A 20,107-nucleotide genomic window follows, 5' to 3' on the forward strand; every position below is an offset into this window, starting at 1 on the left:
TATGAGATATGGCAACAATCGACTTAAGCTCACAAGAGGCCCTCACATGGATACCAGAACACCTATTACTATATATACTACTAGTAGTATGAAATCTACTCTGAAATCGTGCAATAGTGTGAATTCGGCCTTCCTCAAAATCTATTTGAACCGATGAAACGACATATGAACAGGTTCTCTAACGCAAAGCATACACCCAATCTTATTTAGCTTTGTATAGTTAACGCAAAATTTTGATAATGACCCATACGTCCTTTATGAATCGCAAGCCCGAAGTTATCCTTTAAAGGAAGCCTAAGATGAAAACATTTGACAGGTCAGATCAGGATTAACCTAAAAATATGAATATGCATAAGAGAATAACAGAATCAAAATTAAAATTTACAGTATTTGTGGCCAAACTGTGTACTTTGTCACATATTTATTTTTTATTTAACTTTCAAAACATTCACAATTTTTTCAAATATTGATATCTTCTCACCTATGTCATCCAATATATTACCGTCGCTTCCCAACCAAGAAACATTATCATAATCGTAAACCGAAGCCAAGCATTTCTTTCTGGCACTGTCTTTTTCTGAATACCAATTTTCTAATGGCTGTAATATACCAAATCCATTGTTTATTTCATAAACTAAAAGTGTGCTGCTGTCAAAATATTCCCCCTTGGAGTTGTGTGCATTACAAGTTATGACACCAGAAGCTTGCACTGATATTTTGAGATAATCCGTTTTCGCATACAAAGACTCTTGCTCTGATTTCGTGGATGACTGAAAGTTTAAAATTTGAGAATCAAAATCCAGCGGTATTTACGCGGATAAATCATAGCTATAAATTTTAAATGTATTACGTACGAAAATGAAGGATACTTAAAATTTAAAGTATTACTCCTTCTTTAATCCAAAATATATCAGGAATAAAAAATACCATCAGCATTACAGTTAACTTGTCTAAAACTATTAACTACTAGTAATAGCATGCTATGTGTACTTATTATTGCAATTGTAACTCACAATTCAATTTAAAACGTTCATTATAAATCAATCTGCTATTATTATTTACACTTTTTTCGTGATCAACTAACTATCTATTTATGTATATATTAAAAATTAGTTTTATTACCAGTTCATGCTCCTCGTCATTAGAAAAAATCCAGGTTACGTCTGGTAAAGGATAACCTGTAACTTTGCACGCAAAGTTCATCTCTGAATTCTCAAGACGTTTAATGATCCTATTATTTAACAGTTTAGCTTCAGGTTTTGCTGTAACGTTTCAATTAAATAAGCATAAACGAACAATATTCATTTAAATACATGAGCTTAGTTACTAGTAGTATGGATAGGTACCACCAACATGCCTACTTCTATCGCAGTCCATTTATATGTACGGGTTTTTAGGGTGAGAAAATCGTTATACATACAATATAATTGAGACTTCGATCATTATGTCTCGAGGTGGGTGGCGGTCTGTAGGTACTAGCAAATTGCGGTCATCTTCATAATGAGTAAGGCCATATGTGCTATTTATTTATTAGTCTGTTATAAGAAGATTTTCAAAAACTGAAACGTTTATAGCAATACATACTTTATTGACTTTACAGCCGGTACTGTTTATGATCGAATTAACTAAACATCAACGATTTCACAATATAATTGAGGCCACTTCAGTTTTAAAAGTTTGACCCCGGCTATGTAGATTATTTTGATATTCGACTGAAAAAACGCTGTTGAAAACGTATTTTCATAACGTCGATGTCCTCAATATGAAATAAGGCCATATAAATAACAAATTTCGACAGTCTTATAAAGTTCCGATAGCTTATTATGAAAAGGACCGCAGTGGTTTATTTACATGTAGGTACATTGTTATAGTTGTGAACTTGAGAACGACCTTTTTTTACTGAAAAATGCTAAGGCCGTAACTTATGTTTTTTATTATTATTTTCGATACTTACTGAAAACTCTAAGATCCACGGTATAATTCTTCGTCAAGTATTTATTCTCCGCTACTAAAGTATAGTTGGCAATGTCGGTCAGTTTCAAATCGTTAATACGAAGTTTAGGATCTCCATTAGCTAATGTGGTTACGTTGTATTTCAAATCATTTGATGGTAAATATTTATCGTTTTTTAAGCTGAAAAAAAAAACGAAGAATAAAAATAGTATCGCTATTTTGTGGCCTTTGTGACTTTTTCCATATACAATTGACAACATAGCAAATACAGTATTTTTAGAGTAGCTATTTACTAGCTATTTAATATTAAGAATAAAATCAATTTCAAGATGTTTAATATTAATATCACCAAATCCCAATTACCTTTATCTGAAAAAATGGTTTAATTTGAAATAGATGTTTTTACTCACAAATGTGTCCTTTCAACTGGGGGATACGCTTCAATCTCAATGACAATATTAATGGATTTATTTGCATTTCCCATAAGTTTACCTTTCGCTAGATCTCTCAGCGATAAAAAAGGTTTTTCTGTAACATAATTTAATATGAAAATATGTAAAACTGAAGCACGATTTGTATTATAAAACAATACCGCTGATATAATTGTGTTCAAGTAGTTATTGTTCTAAACCTTAAAACAAAAGGCGTTTGAGGCAGGAATGTAAAGTGGAATGGGTATTTAAACTAAACGATTTTATTAATTACTCGATAAATGGTGTTATCATTATTTCTGAATCGCGTTATAGATTTGTTACATGGTTTAATGTATAAATGGATTTGCAAGCGACCACAACAGCTGACGCAAACTAACTTGCGGATACCTATGGTTTAAATACTTCAATAACTTATAAAGTAATTTATTTTAGAAGCATTTAAACATAGAATATCAGTTAAAAACTAGAAATTACGAGAAAGAACTAGAATTTACTGGTGGTAGCACCACTTGTGAGTCCGCGCGGGTAGGTACCATCACCCCGCCTGTTTCTGCCGTGAAGCAGTCATGCGTTTCGGTTTGAAGGGTGAGGAAGCCGTTGTTGAGCAAGTCCACCCCACTAAACAATAAAACAAAAAAACAAAAAACAAAAAAAATTAAAGTCATAAATTTAATTTTACCATAAATTATGATAATTTATTTAAATTTCAGATTGGCTATTTATTTTTTTATATTTGGATATTTATTTAATTTATTTAAATTTCAGATTTATGGCTAGCGGCTACATATGCTACCATTTTTAGTAGAAAATAAGAATGATATTACCTAAAAATATTTTCCTGAACTCATCTTTCTCCTCTCCACAAGTATTCGTTAAAAGGCAGGTGTATACTCCATTGTGTTTCTTGGTAGCATTTCGGATAGTAATATTCTGATAAACTATTGAACCAGTAGTCGTAGCTTCAGTCTTGACCACAGATACTTCCACTGAGTCCTGTGAACGGCAATTTTTAAAGTTGGAATTTTAAATTAGACACGCATATCGAAAGCAAAATAGTTTTCCATGAGCAAAAATTATAAATACAATGCCAATTGACTGTCAACTAATTAATTACCCGATCGTATAGTTTCGTGAATGTCAAATCTGGCAAATGCGAATAATGGAACTTTAGAGGTGTATCGCGATGGATAATTGTTCACTTTCTATTAATATTAAACTCTCGGTCCAACTGGTGAGGCTACCAGAGTCCATAGACATCAATCTGAGTTGTATGTTTTCAAGTAGGCATCGTAATAAACGGTAGTCTTTTTGACGTGTACAACAATATTTTTTATTTTTTTTTATTTATTTATTACATTGATGGGTGGACGAGCGCACAGCCTACCTGGTTTTAAGTAGTTACCGAAACTCATAGACATCTATAACGTAAACGTGCCGCCACCCACTTTGAGATATGATTTCTAAGGTCTCAAATATAGTTACAACGGCCGCCCCACCCTTCAAACCGAAACGCATTACTGCTTCACGACTGAAATAGACAGGGCGGTGATCCCTACCCGTGCGGACAAATGTTTGAATTTATAAATTAATCAACTATACAATGAGGTGGTTAAATTATTTTTTATATGTACTTTCATCAGTTCTGAGATTAGTCACTTAACATCTTAATGCTTTGTTATCTCCACATTTTAAGTTCAATTCGTAAAAACATTATAGGTAAATCTTTCCATAGTATTTTGGTTTGTACTAGACTCACATTGGTAACTTCAGGAGGATACTTCCATTTGAAATTAATTAATCCATCATTTGGTACACGGCAGTGTATTGTAAATGTTTCACCTTCTAAAAATTGTTTATGTCCACCTGCAACCTTTGGTTTTGGAGGTTTTTTAATATCTGAAAAGAACACATACGGTAATTTGATATCAACCTGAACACTGATCATATGTATTCATGTACTACAATGCTAATAAAAAGAAATGTCTAAACTAACACATCAGCAACAAATCACAAAAAAATAACATATATTTCTTCATCTTTCAGAAGAATTGGATAATTGAAAACAAAGTAAAAAAAAACAACGTAGAAAACTAAACTTAAATATAAAGAAGTATAGCAGTGTTAATTTGTTAGTGTATATACAGACGTTGACATGCAAAATAACCACACAGATGTAGAAACCAAAAAAAGTATAGGATTTAGGAAGTAGTCAAGCTGTAAGCTAGTAATACACAGAACACGGATAACTTAAACCATTCCAGTGAATAAAACCATTACATCTCGCTACCTGTTAGGTGACATCAAGATAGTAGCGCTACTTACTACGTATGAGTTTCCACTTAGATTGATTTCCACGTTGTCCGGTGCAATTGAAACCAGACCTACCACACGAACTCATTACAAATCCAATCTTTGGATAGTATTTTATGGATTCTTGATTCTCTCTACTCGTAGGCTAGTGATTATTTCCAATAAATAATATAGATGTGGTTAGTTGATATTTCGTAGAAGTAAGTATAATGTTTTCCTATTTTATGATTTTTAATTGTCCTAACTGTTTGTCGTTTTGATGCGTAAATAATCATAAAAATGAAAAACATTCGTGCCACCATCACGAGAAAACGAAGTAATGTTTAAATTACGTAGAGTAAATAAATCGACTATTTAAAAAACACTTTTAAATAATTTTCTCGTGAATGTGACTAATAATTTTGATTGGATCAAACAGCATCTATTCACCTACGTTTTGAAACATAAATATATTTCTCAATCCGTGTTTCTCCTCTTACAAATTCGCATAGTACAAAGCTAATGATTTGATCATCTGAGGGCATAGAGTTCTCAGGTACAAAACCAATTTTTGGACTGTATCGAAATGACGGGTAGTAATAGTCTGGAATTTCCTGAATATTAAAATGTTGTTAAATATTACACCATGATTTGAAAAGTATTTATTATTATCATGCTTTAATGACTCAATCAGCAACAAGCGGTATTATTTACTTCACATGCATTCTACTCAAGAGTTTTTGCATTATCATTGAATTATTATATGCAAAGAGAAAGCAAAAACGCAAAGCAATTAATTACTAAATGAGTTCTTGTAGTAACACCCGTTTGATATTTCCTGATATGAATTTACAGAATTGGTTTTTCTTTTGTCACGGACAGATTTTACACATTATGACTTCTGCAAAATTTATCCATACATACCGATGAAAGCGTGACATTGACGTCTGGTGTTGTCGGTCTACATTCTATTACAATCTTAGAACAGTCTCTTGGTACAACAATTTCTCTCATCGGTGCAATCAGACTATCTGATCCTAAAATATTCATTGGATCATTGAAATTTAACTTTTCACATTACTTAATTGATAATTTTTGTAATAAAACTATTTTCTCACCCTCAACGTAAATGTAAATAAAAGAAGCGTTCTCTGTGTTTCTCGGCTCTTCTATGAGATTATTTAAGGTAAAGTTTGTTTTTACATCATCAAAACATGCATAATAGCCTATAGCGTATTCGTCGACGTTATATATGTTTATAATTGTCTCAAAAGGGTACTCGGAATCGGATGTCTGTCTCATCGTTTTTATTGGTTTGTTTTTAGGTAATTCTTCCGGTGTTTCTTGTTGTTTGAATTCAAGCGGGTTTTTTCCTCTGCATGTGAGTGAAAAATTTTGTCCCTTGTGCAATATAAATTCACTCCTACATGGAGTTATTTTTGGGCCATTGGGGTGAAAATCTGGAAACGACAACCATTTGTTATTTTTAAGTTGAAAGTTCAACTCAAATTCAACTTAAAAATCAACTAGATAATTTAGCTAGCCAATTATTTTCCCTAACATAAAATATAGATACAGACTACAACATAGAACACTCATTTTTATATAACGTTTTGAATGTATTATAAATGGACGGAATCAATATTTTACATATTCTATAACGTAAATTATACAAAAACCAATTTGTCAATGTTCGAAGGGTCGTGTCATGTAGGTAGAGTTTAACAGTTAATCATGTTACGAAGATAAACACAGTTGTTCCTAACAAGGTTGAGTTTTATGTTTCGATTCACGCATCGATGGAACAATATATCATCATGGAGGTGGAAGGGATAAAATAAACTGAATAAACGATAGACTAATGCCCATCTACTTAAATTAAATATTAACCAACGATAATGTTTGCGTAAAACTTATATTTTTGGATATGATAATGATACGAATAAACACGGGAATGATGACCAAGACTTAAGTGATAAGATGGTACTTTGGGAAAAAAAATCAAAACATCCTGACATAGAATTACCAAAATTCACTTCAGTGCGTTAGAGTCCGTCAATATAGGACAAGACACCTAACTACGTCGATCGACAGTAACACTATTAATTAGCAGAATTCGTATACAGGGTGTGACAAAGGCGCGGTCAACATTCGGAAAATTAATCTTACCAGGAGAACGAAAAATGTACGTCGTATTACACAGTTCCCTGTTAATAATAATGGTATCAAAATTGGATAAGGCGATCAATTAAGTGATTAGGATCCCGTCGTTTCACTTATCAACAAAATTGGTAGCCGTCTCATCACATTAAGTTCGCAGTGACGTCTTTCTGGTATAATATAAAATAACAATGTATTTCACCATCTTTTTTTCCCTACCTAATCTAATACCTAATCGTTAATAGTCTTAAGAGGCTATTCCACTTTGTGCGGACCGGTAGGTAGACATACGGACTCAATCTGAGAGAATTGCTAACACTAGCCACTAGTTAGCCCTATCAAGAGCAGTGCTACACTGAAACAATCTGACTTAGGTGTTAAAAATTCGTCATTTTTAAATGAAGCATAATCTTGAACTGTAATGAAATTTTAGCACGATTTCCCGATTCACCCGGACGATGCCTGGGCGACCAATAGTTAAAGTATAAACTTGCGCACTAATATTTTATTACTTAGAACAAAAAAAACCGAAACAGTAGCACTGCTTATGGCAAGTTTTTAAATATTAAAATATCATCAAGTGTATATATAGTGTATTTCAGTTATTTTCTTCCAAAACCAAGTGTTAACCAATTGTAACAAACTGTGAATTTTTAACAAATTAACTATATAGTACGAGTATTATTAGATTGCCAGCTTTGAACCGCGACTTCTTATGTATTTTTCTGTACACCTAACAACATTGAAATGGCACGATCACCGATTGAGTTGTTAAGACGTGAAAGCGTTATAAACCAAGAAACTTACTTTCGTGGTAGGGTGTCTTGTGAATCTCCTCAGGTAAGTACCTACCAACCTAGTATATTGACCGTAAAGACCGTAAATCGGTTTGAAGAGTGGGACAGCGCTATAATACGATGGTGAGATTTCGTCCTCATTTTTAAAGGTGAAGTATTCACGTGTGATGTCTAAAGGCTCAGGTAACCACTAAAAATCAGGTAGGCCGTGAGCTCATTTTCTTTTTGCCTGGGTGATTATTATCTATCTATATGTTTAAACGTATATATACATATTAGTCTGTGGTTCCTATAACACAGGAAATCGTAATTTTGGGCCAGATTACTGTGCCTTACTGGTTCCAGTTTTTTTTTTTGCATTTTTTTAGATATTAATGGAATGACCGTAGCCCAATTGTCTAAATTTAGCATTTAAATATTACATAGCACTGTCGCAAAGAATAGATATAGATTGGTTAAGAATTTTTACGTTTCCGAAATGCGGATTTTAAAAACTGCGGCCAGCACCAGTAGAAACTTATTTTACAGAATTTCAACGGAACTGGGCCCTTCTTGTCGCGCACCTCAGGTTTTTCGATTGATTGATTTTCGTAGTTTATTTGTTTGATGATGCATTAAAAAATGTGTTATTCCTGATCCGTAAAACATTTTGGAGCTGATTAACGACAAAGGGAAGATCTTCCACCGAGCGGATGATATTGCTCGGTAGACCGACGGTCCGAATGTTGTTGTTCGGAACTTGTATATATGCGCTTTATCTTGAAAATGTCGTAAGCGAGATTCAGGCATCTGTCAATTATCTTGCTTTGTATGATGGCTACCCGCCACAACTTAATACGAAAAACTAGCAATGCGGCCGGTTAACCGTCAAAACTTATTCCAGTTTGATGAGAGCAATAAATCTCGACTCGAATAAGGGAAGTTCTCGGCCAATATCGGTTGGTCACGCGAAACGATTACGTTAACTGGGTAGTTATGGTTCGTTCGGCTTACCAAACTGTTCATAGATATTGATAGCATATAAACAGATCATAAAAATAACGTAACAAACGGTATCTAATACATATCTTGAATACTTGTGATATTACAGTACACAGATAAATATAATGTTCGAGATAAATGAAGCAAGTTTTTGTTTTTTGTGTTATTTACTTCGTCACTTAATGTCATTGACCTGAGTTTGGGTTTTTTTTCTCGTCATTGAAACAGAAGATTTGGTCACTATTACTAGATAAGCGCCATCTTATATCGAACAAAGTTTTGAATTTGAGTTTGTACGCTTATGACGCCGCCTCTTTGGAATCCAATTAATCCCCTTAAAGCCCTAAGAATTAAAATCAGATTCAAAGAAAATATAGCTTTGTATTTCGAACACCCCTCGATAATCTTCGCTTCTAAAAAGGCAACGCGACGCTAGCAATTTTTTTTAAATCTATATTAATTCGCAACTATCGCACCATAGTAGGCTTGTATCAATTAACATGGTTAGGTGCCAACTTCTCTTCGCCGCCAGAAACACCGTGATGAACCCTTAGAAAACACCAGGTGCATCTCGAGTTTTGTATTCTCTAATTCAGGTTGTGTTTTCTAACTTCAGCACGCCGTCAACAACATTCCTACTTGCGGATCGCTTCGCATCATTCGGAACCATTTTTCAGCAACCGCCTAATGGCAGCGTCTTGGCTGTGCCGTTGGTATTTCTGATTGTCTATGAGCAACGGCAACCCCTCACCATCAGGTGGGCCGTATGCTGTTCTGCCTACAAGGGTAATTAAAAAAAAACCGCATACACGATGTAATTATTTACACGCCACACGAATTACATATGGCTCGAAAGCAACTAAGACCCGCAATTACAAATGATCTAAAATTTCTTAAAAATAATTAATTTTAATGACTTAATGATTAAGATGAATGACAAGTTTCTTTATAGATTTCCAATTTCTATTATACCGGAATAACTAAATTGATGAAATATTGAACTGTTACGAGATTAAATCGCAAACAATTATGACTTCAAAATGCAGATAATGTAATAAACTGATAAAGTCAAAAATGTAATTAACTCTTATGAATGTAAATTTTATTCATTTTTTATGGCGTCGTACGATCACTATTCTGTCTCCTTAGACATCACTTTATGACGATGTCTATGAAAAATTAGCACGGATATACATTAAACAGTATTGATAAAGCCTTCAGATGATTCGTTAAGACTCATTATATTGCTGAAATTTCCTTTAGACCTTATTAATTTTGTTGCAACCTTGTTTCTTCCTAATTCCCTTTCTAAAACATGATCAAAGTATGTTGCAATTTTTAACTAAATTCTCACAGAATTCTTGGTTTTGTATAATCTTTGTGATTTATTTTAAAAGCTTAAGATGTACTATCTAATATTTATTTGTACAGAAAACCAGAGCCGACGCAAAAATGGTGTTAATCTTTAGTCATATTTATCATAACAAAAATATAACACGAATGATTTTCTTATTTATGATCAGATTTAAATTAAAAAACTTTGTTAATAATTTAATTTTGTTTTCCGACAAAACTTACACAGCAAAAAAAATTGTCAACAGACCTGCTACTTACTATACACACTTATTAAATTTATTTTTAACGAAATTATGCACTTTTAATATCATGTGAATTTCTAATTTTAATGTCCAATTTAATCGTAGTTTAATTTTTAATCATTACAATTGACCTTCTATCGAGTTGGGCATGATTGTGTGCGTGTGTTTTTATACGTAATCCGACGAGCCAAATACTTATACAATGTCTTGTGACTTGTGAACATTATTAACGATTTATTACTAGATATTTAAACTTTTGTCTAATAATCTGGGCTATGCAGGAACTTATTTTAATGAAGTTTCAATGGACGTAAAAATAACAATGAAAGTAAACCTTAATAGTAACAGTCTTGCTACATAAAAAACTAATTCATTATTTAGACCATACTTTTAAGTATTAAGCACCTGAATAATACATTGAAAATATTTTAAAACAAACGGCGTATTTCCTAAATTAACAAATTTTAATAAGCTTTATAACTCCGTAATCAAGCTTGCTAAGGATTTCCGAGTTGATAGCACTATCAAATTAAGCTCTGTTCCACGTATTCGATAAGTCCATTGTTAAAGCCTAATTTTGAAAATCTTGAAAATAAATAATAGAGTTGAGTTAAGTTATAATCTATTCTGTTGATTACAACAAATCTAACATCTATATGCTTTTCAGTTTACTACTAAGAATGCATTAAAGTTTAACGTACAGAAGAGCCGATGTCCAATTGAATGAAGATTATTATCAGAGCCCATTACGAACCGGCAACTTATTTGTTGAGAGAAAAAACAAACTCTATCACACTCATAATTAGATTTCAAAACGAAACCATAGACAAATAATACTATCCTCATCTCGATATGACCTTCGTATCGTGACGTATTACTGAGGCCACAAATCGACAAAAACTATACAAGCATGCTATTGTTGTAAGAGACAAATTCATTATTCTATTCGCAAATATCTAGTCGCTGTTTTTTTTTTATAGTCAAATCATTGTTGGTTTTAATTATTTCTTAATATTCAAGTCGCGTTTCCAGACAAATTCTTGCAAAATATTTTGGCGCCATTAGACGCGTTGAAACTTTAAATGCCTTATTTTACACTTAATAAAGTTGTTGTATTTTTTCCACAGTGTACATAATATCTTGAATTAACACAAACCTAAAAATACTATGTGATTGAAGAAGTATTTGTTTCATTGTTGAAGAATTATTTTTTGAATTATATTAGCCATTTTAAAGTATGCTGGCTAGAATCGACCTACTTTCTAACCACACGGTTGTTGTTAGTAGAAATGACGAGTCTGTCACTGGCCCCCGCGGGAACATACTCTGTCGCTAGTAAGAAACTTTATTTTATATCTACATATATGGTTATGAGGTCTCTATTGAAAATCATTAATTAGGCTACATTTAACCTAAAAATTTGGCATTAGTTTTATAATTCTAAATTTGGATTAATTACAAACTAAAGACATTGAAGTTTTGTTTTTCTGTTGATTATTATATTTTTGGCTTAAGTTAAGTGAACGAGTCCATAGAAATCACTTGAGGCAAGATGTAGAATTCTCCATTTTATCGCATTTTTGTTGTCCTACTCTGAAAAATCAATGATGTATTTTGGCCAGCATTTGAAGGTTTAGGATAGTTCCTGGAAAGTTTTATTTAACTCTTTAATAAGATCGAACGCAAGTCAATAGAGTAGCAACCGACTGTAAGAGACCTTGAAAAATTGGTGTAAATGAGTTGATTGAATGAAACCCATCAGCAAACATGTTTCAATTACTGCGTTATGTAACTCAATCGGCACAATAAGGACCCGAGGGCTCATTGTTGTGCCGATTGATTGATTTATTCATTCTGAAAATCCTGTAGGACATTAGGAAGGTTCACCACGCAGACGTCGTGACCAATGCCGAGAAGAACAAGGGAAAGTTATCCGAAACAAGAGTTGGTTCAAAAGAATATACCGAGTATTTGCTAACTCTGTTCTTGTGTTATTCACTACAGCATAAAAATACTACACTAACGACAATAATCACTGTAGATAGCTGTTGTCAATAATTACAAACGATCATAGAGGAGAGCCGAAGATGGACCCACTGGTGTAAATTAGAAGAAATTCATGTCTACCAGTGACCTGCAGTCACTCAAGTCAGCACAATGAGAGTACTAATGATATACACTAGCCATATTTTATTTTAGCATATAACATACTTTTCTAGCAAAGAATACAATATTCTTTCCCTAAAATAGTGGAAGGACATATACGATAATGACATCGACATACTGTAGTTAAATTAACATCGACTGAAAAAAAATTTATGATCATCCAAACACCAAAGGCAATCTCTAAATTTTAATAAAATTGGTTATTTTAATCAGAATTTGTACTCTTTTTGGACCAACAAATTTACATTGATGTTGTAGTTAACATGAATTGAATAATATCACAAAGCGGATGAAGCTCATTCACTCAATCTACGCAAGGTATAAAATATGTTGTAACGTACTCCTTATTTAAAGAGAAACAGATTAGAATTTCAGCATCTGCTATATACACCCCTATTTTTTAATTAGTACAAAAAATTTAACTGGGCTCTAAGTATCTCTAACTAATCATATTTGTGTAGTTAAAAATAAAAAACACTAAGTCTCAAAACTGTCCACAAAAATACGTAATAACTGGTAAATGCTAAATAATTATAAAAAAAATCAATCAATGACCGATAGTAGGTACGCGCGGCAGGGTTTGGGTACCTACGGGGCGCTGCTCCATTGATAAATTCCGGGAAACTCAAGTCGAAGCCCACCAACCACCCCTTGTCCCTCTGCGCCCGCGCCGCGCCCCGACGCAACAACGACAAAAAACAGTGCTAAATTGTTATCCGAAGTGTGCGCATGCTTTTTTTCGTTGCAACAGTTGTTTGTTTAAGTTTTCCCTGACGCGATGGCTTATCAGTTCACATCACGGGAGTATGTAGCTATGCTTCGTGCGTACTTTTTGAGTGGAGAAAACGCGAGTGCAGCTGTACGTATGTACAGGGAAGACACCCAAACGCTCGACAGCCAAATGTGCGAACCTGGTAAATGCTTACCAGCGTTTACTAGATCACGGTTCATTCCACGCACGGTCACCTACGTACGTCAAGAACGAGGAAGACCAGCGTTGTCACAAAATCTGTACGACGATGTACTAGCGTATTTTGAAGAGGATCCCTGGCGGAGTACAGATGACGCTGATCGACGGTTTAACATCAGCCAGTCCTGTGCCTGGAAGATTATTAATAAGGCTGGATTACATCCATATCACTACAGGAAATCTCAAGAATTAACGCCCATGGACTTCTTTTTGTGGAGTGAAATTAAGAGACGTGTGCACAGAAGCGAGCGAATTAGGCTCGAATGATTAAAACAGCGCATATTGGACGCTATTCAAGAAGTGAAAAGACAGAGAAGCGTACTTTTCTCGTTAAAAACAATTTAATGAAACGAGCCCGTCTATGTATTAACAATAGTGGCGGACATTTCGAAGGACAATTGAAATACTTGTAAGTTTAGTAAATAATAGCTATGTAAATAATTATTGTAAATATCACCTGATTCTAACTTCATAAATATGCCAAAATTTCTCTTTTCTTTTAGTACAGAATACCTTATTTTATTGTAATATTTGTTTATTGTTTTCTAATCACATATGTATTTAATTAATTGTAAAAAGGTAATTTTGCCTGTCCTAGGCCCGGATGAATATGAAGGAGAGGTTAGAATTTAGAAAATTAAATAAAGTAGGTAACTACATCACATGTTCTTTTGTTTCATTTTATTGTCTAAGGCCATCTACGTCACAAGTGCGACAGTACAAATGCGAATGAGTAGGATGGAATACCATCAATGAAGTTCAATGAACTAATGAATGGTTTGTAAAGTAATATGTCCATGATTTCAGTGAGATTTTTTACAATAAACAAATGATAATAACTTTGCTATTTAAAGGTATTATGAAATTTTTCCGTCACATATATGATAATAATGTCTTCCCTAATATGTCCTTAAAATTTTTGTACTAGTTATAAAATAATGGTGTATACTATTAACAAACACATCTGTAAGTTTGAGTCATACAGTAAAACCCAAGATTTCTTTTTTTTTTGTATAATTATTTAAATATGATGGAAATTCTGTCAATGGGTGTGAAAATAAATCAACAGATACATTGTTCTAAGTAAATGCGTTATTATACAATATTGATATATTAATACGTGAAGCAAAAACTTTGTATCCGTTTTTACGAAAATTGCGCGGACAGAGGAGTATGAAATTTTCCACACTCATAGAGAATATAGAGAAGAAGTGCACAATGCCAATATTTTTTTAAATAATGCATAAAAGATACATCAAATCAATTAAGAAAACATTACACACACTACATACCATGTATTTGACGCACACACGCATGCATACTATTTATTGTCAAACTTTTGTTATTGACGTCTGTTGTCAAATTGAGAATAGAATATGGTTTGTCTTTGTTAATATTTTTTATAGTGTAGTCTTGGCGAAATTTGTGATTATAGAAGTATAAAATACAATCATAATAGTGTACAAACTTACAATTCCAATTGATTATAGTCGAATTTCGACTACTGCTGGTCCCCTAGTTATTATAAAACTAGACTCCGCTGCAGTAAGGTCAAATTCCAATAATCTTATTATAGTCAATCCAAGGCTTGTCCTTATATGAAAAAGTTCATTTATTTATAATATTAAATACTTATATGTGTATTAAAAAATAAATTAGCTTTTAAAGTTTAAAGTTATATGTACTTATCATAGTAGTGTACGCTTTTGATAAGCTGAAAACTAAACCAGTTTTGCACTAGTAATCATTCAGGACAAGCTAATTTCAGAAATAATGTATATTTTTTTATGAAAATATGTCAATAAAAAAACTATTCTCAAACGGGACTGCCACCTAATTTAATGTTTGCATGACTCATAGAATTTTAGCTTTCACACAAAAACAGAATGCACAGAAAAACGTTTTGAATGGCCGATTGCGATTTCAAAATAAGAGCTCTGTTCCACTAAAGTTCAACGTGGCATGGCGGTTACAGTCTCTCAGTCTCGTCATAATGTAACGATACTATTACTGTGAGACGATTAAAAAAACCGATCAGTTGCTTACCACGGAATCCATAGACTATTGAGGTTATAAAGGCCTTAATTATTTTATTCTATAAATGCTGTATCAATACAATATCTTTAAGCTAGGTCTATATACTCAAGGGCGGTCTTCTTTTTTTCTCCACCTTATCCCACTAGGTGGGGTCGGCAATTTTTCTCTTCCATTCTCTTCTATCAGCCGTCATCTCAACACTCACTCCTCTCCCTCTCATATCGTCATTCACACACTCCATCCATGTCTTCCTCGGTCGACCTCTTACCCTCTACCTTGCACTACCATTTCCGCACATCTCCTAGTCACATGCATCTTCTCTCTACGCATCACATGTCCATACCACGCTAACCGCTCATATTATTGGGCGTCAAGGGCGGTAGCTTCGCGATTGGACCTACTGAGAAAATCGGACGAGAAACTCAGCAGACTGATGTTATGGAAGTAAAAGTTACAATATAACAAATGTATAACAGCTGCCCCATCCTGCTGTTTTAAAATTTTTAATTAGCAAATATAAAAAATGAAAAGAATTTATAGCTTTTTATTTATAGCTATTTAATAGCTTTCAATTCTACCTATCCCGACTTTACTTAAAAGAGTTTAATCCACGTTTATATTGACAATTTACACGGTGTATGTAATGTTTAAGAATTATTCAAGGCAATTTAAGTAGGAACCGTAATTGTCCGCGACCGTTGGACTTCACCACATATGTCTATACGCATGTATGAGTTTCGGCAAGACATCAGCCTCACATGTTTCTCATTTCCATTACATTATTCTCTTTAGATCGATTTAGCTGAACTATATTATTTTTTTCAATACAGACTCCAAACATCTGTTTCATATTTTAACTATTCATTTATTTCCTCTATTAACATCATTTGTCATACATACATTTTATCACATGTATACTCGTAATACGTTGTTTTAATATTCACGAAGACTAAATGAACAAAACTTTATTGTTGTTACGATCCGTCACGTATACAATCACGTAATCGATGTGTTTAAACCGTTGACTCACTACAAATTAATTGAACTATAATTACATTTACAATATCCATATTGATGTTGAATTGATAATGCAGTGGACTTGTATCTTTACACTGGTGTGGTATTTAGAGACAGAACAGTTTAAGCAGCGTTGTTTGTTGAATGAATCACAGTTTCCCAGACGGAGTTCTCGTAAAATATTGTGAATTCATCCGAGACGGCTATTGATGACTCATACATAAACAGTGTCTTTGGCGCCCCCCTTCCTCAGACAGAACCTGTTCAACTGATTGAAACATTTAGTTCCGGCGTTGAGGATTTAAGTTTTGGTGATTCACTTATCTCATATATACCACAGCATCTTTGTAAATCCTATGTACTACTACCTATGCATCCTAATGTACAAACATTAAAATCTTTGTATAGTAATTCTCTTAGGCGATAGTGAAGTGATCCAATCCGTGATAGACTATTACAAACCCGCCTTGTTGCTTTTGAATCCCTACTAGTATTCAATCTACAATGTTAAAATTCGAATGTGTATATGAAACAACAATTTTGTAATTTATATTTTCCTTTCTTGCATTGCTAAAATGCTGATTAGATACCCTTTATCCATTTCGACCACGATTTTATTTTTATTTCTCTAAATGGGTATATCTGTAACTGTTCGTGGTAATAAGGAAGGTACACATTGTTTAAATTTTAAACGTTAATATGAATCTCACCTCTCACCATAGACGCTATGGTGCGATTAATGGCCCTATATAGGGCGCCTGTATAGGGCCAGTCCCTGGCTGTGGGAATAGCGAAGTTGCAGCAACGGACGCAACGGACCATCGCGGTCAGGGTCATCCGTGGTTATCGCGCCATCTCTTTCGAGGCGACGTGTGTAACTGTGCACTGGTTGGGACGCGGCCTTTGGTCCCGGAGGAGGAGGCACTCGCCGCTAGCTATCAGTGGCGAGCTGACATTCGTGCCCGGAGCGTGGCACGTCCGGTGAATTGTGACAGAGGACGCCTCACTTTCCGGGTCACGCTGGTGCTCACTGGGCATAGTTGCTTTGGTGAGTTCCTGCACCGGATCGGAGCCGAGCCGAAGGCAGAGTGCCACCATTGTGGTTGCGACTTGGACACGGTGAAGCACACGCTCGTCATCTGCCCCGTATGGGAGAGGTGCGCCGTGTCCTCGTCGGAACAATAGGAAACAACTTGTCGTTGCCGAGTGTTGTGGAAACGATGTTCGGCGGCGACGAGTCGTGGAAGGCGATGCTCAACTTCTGCGAGTGCACCATTTGGCAAGAGGCGGCGGGGCGCGTGAGAGACACACAAGCCCTAGCCCTCTAAGCGTTTCGGGTCCCCCTCACATGTCGGTCTGGGGCCGGCAAAGGGGGCCCAAAAAGACGACGTGCAAACAATTCTGTACACGTTTTACGCATCCGGGTGATGGAAGGCCGGCTATCCTCGACCCACGCTGGTTCTGATCTAGCGGGGTATTCCGGAAGATAACCCATTCTAACCGGTGCCATCTAGACGAGCTTCGGATAGCCTGCCGACCGAGAGGGCTGGTGGTCGTGGCGCCGACGACCGCCAGTCCAACGTCCCGAGGGGAAGAGTGATTGGAGAGATGTACTCCGCACTAAGCACTTCGCTTTCCCCTCTTTGTAATTCCGGATTCCAATTGGAAGTACGGCAATTTCCTCCTGAACAAAAAAAAAAACAAAATAGACGCTAATCGCTTTCACGTTTAGCCAAAAATGCCTAATACCATTGGTATAGCCAAAACGCACTACCGTATTAAAAGTTCAAGAAAAAGTAATAAAATCCAATCGAAAACTACCTACTCGATGCCATTCGACTCTCTTCTTAACTTTATTCAACATTAATTATTATTGTAAGGAATGAATCTAACCTCTTTGTATTTTTTGCATAGCATATTCGTTCGTAGTGGTTTCCGTTCACTTCCGAATAAATGGTTTTGGTGTGATTAAAAACTTTGCATTCGGTTAATCTAATTGAGGTTTTAAAACGTAGAGACGAAGCATACGACCATATTAGCAAAGCCGAATCCTAAATCGATTTCCCAAACTACATGTACAGAAGTCGCGTCGGTGAGTAGCAAGCCTTAAAAATAAATTAGTGACCAAACAAATTAAAATCAACTCAATGCCAACATTGCAGAAAATAGATGGATCAATTCTGTTAAAAGGACATTCACAGGTGTAGGTATCTATAATTTCAAGTCTATTTAAAGAGTTATGGGATTTTTTATTTCTGACATCCGAATTAAAAGAGAAATATAGAAGTAATAAACTAGCAATCAAATGATGCAAAGAAAAGTTATTAATTAATTATTTGGAATTGTGTTATCTATCAAACAAGAGGTAAGATTAATATCGTATCAAATTTACATTCAACAAACGCAAGTGTTATTAATCATCGATCCTTCTTAAGAACTACTTCTCATATCAACAAAATACAACACGTTATCATAGTTTTTGCTGTAAATTGGTAATTTAGATAGCTTATTAAGTTACCAATATCAATAAAGAGCAATGACATTATTATTGAGGGAAAAAACAAGGAAATTCACATCGCTTGATTAGTATTTTTTTGTCCCAAGTATATGTACTAAAAAGAATTGTTTAATGAAAATCGAATTACCGAGGATCATTTCTAATTAAAACCGGTTCTTCTCGTCTAGTTATCATTTAAACGGAAGCAAAAAACCATGTTGTAAGTCATATATTTACATGTTTGTTTTCGAATTCTACAACATCTGCCCAAACAGTTAGTTATCAAACGCAAACAGATGAAGAAGTTCAAGTTGGCATCGCAAATCTAAGATAAAATTGTCAAACCTGTGCAGTTATCTGCGTTTGTTGTCGTAACCGAGATTAACCCAGTCACACATATAAACAGCAAAACATTGAAACTCGTCATCTTCGTAACTTTAATTCCTACAGCATGCATACATTTTCCTATTATTCGGCTACTCTATTTCATAGCGTTTGATGTTAACAAAGTTCTATTTTAAGCCTGAGCCAAACTCCTCAGATTCGCTGAATTCACATTCCACGATATAAGTTCTTGATCACTATTAGCATACAACACTATTTAATTAACGTGATAAAACCACACAGAATTCATTTTAACTGATTTTTCAGTAGAATGACACTGGCCATTACCGCAAACACCTTATAATAAAGAAGTTGTTTTAAACACCACAAGTGATAAAAATATAAAGTTGTGCTGAATTTTTATGATAACGAAATGCCTTAGTTCGAAAACCGTGGGCGACACGACCGTTTCACAACACCGACTCCGACGGAATGTCAAATGCTTGCTACGCTACCATCAGAGGCCGAACCCGCTTGCGTGTACCCGTGTGTTCAACCTCGCATTGGAATAAGATAACACCATTATAGTACCATACGAGTGAACGAGTCCACTATATTAATATTTAAATAGATTAGCTTTAGTACGTGTATATTTAAATCAAAATGTTCTAAGCCGCAATAAACACGATTCAAATCAACAACAAAAAATGTTAACAGAGGCGATATTTGAATTTTGGGCTTATTATTTTTATCATCACTAGTATTATATCAGTTCTTAAAACCACAAAATTAGAAATCACATCTGGTAGTGGACAGTAAGGTCAGTGATCGGCTCATTGTCGCTCAAGGTCGCTATTTCACCATGCTTTGCTATAACCATGTCA

The 20,107-nt window shown here is 34.5% G+C and overlaps 1 protein-coding gene across 8 annotated transcripts in view; it reads right to left on the reverse strand.

Annotated features, from left to right (window-relative positions):
- Positions 1-19,727, reverse strand: part of LOC101745869 (vascular endothelial growth factor receptor 1) — a 34,057-nt gene extending 14,330 nt beyond the window's left edge. For 2 of the 8 annotated variants that reach the window (XM_004927990.5, XM_062671826.1), the window contains exons 1-7: positions 19,245-19,726; positions 4,144-4,283; positions 3,212-3,380; positions 2,364-2,481; positions 1,955-2,133; positions 1,123-1,262; positions 482-770 (exon numbers count right to left, since the gene is read on the reverse strand). In XM_004927990.5, coding sequence (XP_004928047.1) covers positions 482-770; positions 1,123-1,262; positions 1,955-2,133; positions 2,364-2,481; positions 3,212-3,380; positions 4,144-4,283; positions 19,245-19,356 — 1,147 coding nt within the window. In that variant the 5' untranslated portion in view covers positions 19,357-19,726. Of the gene's footprint in view, positions 1-481; positions 771-1,122; positions 1,263-1,954; positions 2,134-2,363; positions 2,482-3,211; positions 3,381-4,143; positions 4,284-4,709; positions 4,843-5,126; positions 5,291-5,600; positions 5,714-5,794; positions 6,137-6,256; positions 6,405-19,244 lie in introns of those variants that run through there. The other 6 variants (XM_062671823.1, XM_012691844.4, XM_012691843.4 and 3 more) reach the window with 6 other exon arrangements.
- Between the last annotated feature and the right edge of the window lie 380 nt (positions 19,728-20,107).

The sequence above is a fragment of the Bombyx mori genome, chromosome 13 (assembly GCF_030269925.1).
Source record: "Bombyx mori chromosome 13, ASM3026992v2".
NCBI classification, from domain to species: Eukaryota; Metazoa; Arthropoda; class Insecta; order Lepidoptera; family Bombycidae; genus Bombyx; species Bombyx mori.